The 2,500-nt window shown below is 36.1% G+C and overlaps 1 protein-coding gene across 1 annotated transcript in view; it reads left to right on the top strand.

The window, feature by feature from the left end:
* LOC107570739 (serum response factor-like) overlaps positions 1–2,500 on the top strand; it is a 28,084-nt gene that overhangs the window by 20,727 nt on the left and 4,857 nt on the right. The window contains exon 4 of the mRNA XM_016256995.1: positions 1,073–1,204. Coding sequence (XP_016112481.1) covers positions 1,073–1,204 — 132 coding nt within the window. The remainder of the gene's footprint in view (positions 1–1,072; positions 1,205–2,500) is intronic.

The raw sequence follows: 2,500 nt of genomic DNA, 5'->3' as shown, positions 1-2,500 counted from the left end.
CCCTAAACCTGACAGCTGCACACCCCACAGACCAGCAGTTTCAGAATAAATGTTTCTAAAAGAAGTGTCTCCTGCTCACCGAGGCTGCATTTATTTGATCAAAAATACAGTAAAAATGTGAAATATTATTAGTTTAAAATATCTGTTTTCTCTGTGAATCTCTGTTAAACTGTAATGTATTTCTGTGATGCGCAGCTGTATTTTCAGCATCATTCCTCCAGTCTTCAGTGTCACATGATCTTCAGAAATCAGTATAATATGCTGATCTGCTGCTCGAGAAACATTTCTGATTATTATCAATGTTGAAAACAGTCGTGCTGCACAATATTTTTGTGGAAACTGATGCATTTTATTTTTCAGGATTCACAGATGAACAGAAAGTTCAGAAGAACAGCGTTTATTTGAAACAGAAATCTTTTCTAACATTATAAATGTCTTTACCGTCACTTTTGATCAATTGAAAGCATCCTTGATGAATAGAAGTGTTAAGTTCTTCAAAACAAAAACATTGAGCATACAGTCAAACTAAAAATTATTCAGACAGCAGATATCATTTTTAATATTTTTTTATTACTAGTGGGTGCAGGACACTATAGTTCATAAATGTAAGTGAGGATAGCAAAATAAAGTAAACTGTGGCATATTACACCCAAACATACTTCATGCAGTGCACTCCCAGTTCAATTTGGGACAAAAAATTATTCAGACACTGAGCATGTGCTTTTCTTTAATTGCTAATACATCTTTTTACACCACAGACTGAACACAATGAAGCACTGCTTGGTAATTAGTTGAGCTGAATTGGTTTTATCTAATTGTGTTCTTAAATGTAACAGCTGACAGCTATTCAACAGAATTCATTCCATACCTTTCTATCAAAGTTATCTGAGATTATCAAGATGAGTTTGTTCTGACACACTTTAACTCCGAGTTCTTCTCATATTTTATTACCTTTTTCTAAACTACAGCGAATAAACTGTGATGTAATGAGAACTGTTGAAGGTGTCTGGCCTGCATAATGCTGCATAATGAAACCCCAGCATGCTTTGTTTCTGCTGCTGTGTGTGTCCAGGCTCTCCGTTTGCTCCCGGGACTCCTGCGATTCCTCTCGGTCAGAGCATTACAGCGTCATCGTCCGGCGCGTCTCAGCCGTCTCAGGGTCAGCAGGCTGTGTTTCGTCTGCCGGCCACCGTCTCGCTCACCGGTGCGTCTCCAGCACACCCTCACTAGTGCACACTGCTCAGTGTTCACCGTCAGACCACCTCACAGTCCTCCTGTTATCATAGTTATGCACTATCCTGCTTTATTCAGTGCTGTTTACAGACTGAAGGTGTCTGTTGTTTTCTGCTGATCTGTGCAGATCAGGGGTTTGTGTGTGATCTCACATTTCCAGCCACATATTTTCATGCAAATTTTTGGCATATTGCATAAACAACACTGAAATGCAAAATGCACATGAAATATTACAATGTGCATTAAAAACATAATTTTTTATTTGATAAGAAAACATGCATTAGCTCTGATGGAGAACACATTTACTGAATAAATTCCTGATGCACAGCAAAAAACTACTTCATTAAGTATTGAAAACTGAGATGAAAATGAATAAAAAACAAAAACTAATAGAAATGACAAAATTACTCAAACTTTTAAATTAAAATGAAATTCAAAATATTAACAAAATCTATAATAGTAGCTCAATACTAAAATAATACTGATGCAAACCATGTTGTAAAATATTTGTGTTCAAATCATTAAGTAATTTATTAAGAAGCAGCGTAGCTTTACTATAATTGAGATACTATTATACAGCTTTTATTGATATTTGGAATTGTTATAATTTTATATTTTCTGTTTTCATTTGAATTTTCGTGTTTTTCTTTTTTGTTGTCATTTTTACAAGCTTTTTTTTTTTATATGTCTGCATTTTTGTTTCAGTTTCAGTTTGAGTTATTTTAGTGCATCAAGTTAAACTAAATGAAAATGAGATGTTGCCTTGGAAACTAGCTGGAATAAAACAAGTTTGAAATTGTATATTTTATTTACTTTGGTTAAAATGTATTTTATTTTAAGGAAGTGGTTTAAGTTCTAGTAACAGCACTGTTTTGAGCACGTGAGATGGAAACGGTGCTTTATTTGCGAATGTTTAATGCAGTATTCTAGGTTTGATCCACAGATGTGAATGTAAAGAATAACTAGAGGATCGCTGAAGCTCTGCTGAAGCTCTGCTGAAGCTCGTAGTGGGGATATTCTGAGTGTTTTAGTGTCTGGTGTAATAAAACTCATCACGCTGCTGTGTGTTCATACATCCGCTTTGATCAGTATCATATTCACTGGCACTGATGATCAGGTTGAGCTCACAGGAAGTGTGTGTGTGTGTGTGTGTGTGTGTCTGTGTGTCTGTGTGTCTGTGTGTCTGTGTGTGTGTGTGTCTCTGTGTGTCTCTGTGTGTGTGTGTGTGTGTGTGTGTGTGTGTGTGTGTGCGTGTGTGTGTGTGTGT

Source organism: Sinocyclocheilus grahami, unplaced genomic scaffold, assembly GCF_001515645.1.
Source record: "Sinocyclocheilus grahami isolate Dianchi unplaced genomic scaffold, SAMN03320097.WGS_v1.1 scaffold1499.1, whole genome shotgun sequence".
Classification (NCBI taxonomy): Eukaryota; Metazoa; Chordata; class Actinopteri; order Cypriniformes; family Cyprinidae; genus Sinocyclocheilus; species Sinocyclocheilus grahami.
This window is presented reverse-complemented; position numbering and strand designations above follow the sequence as displayed.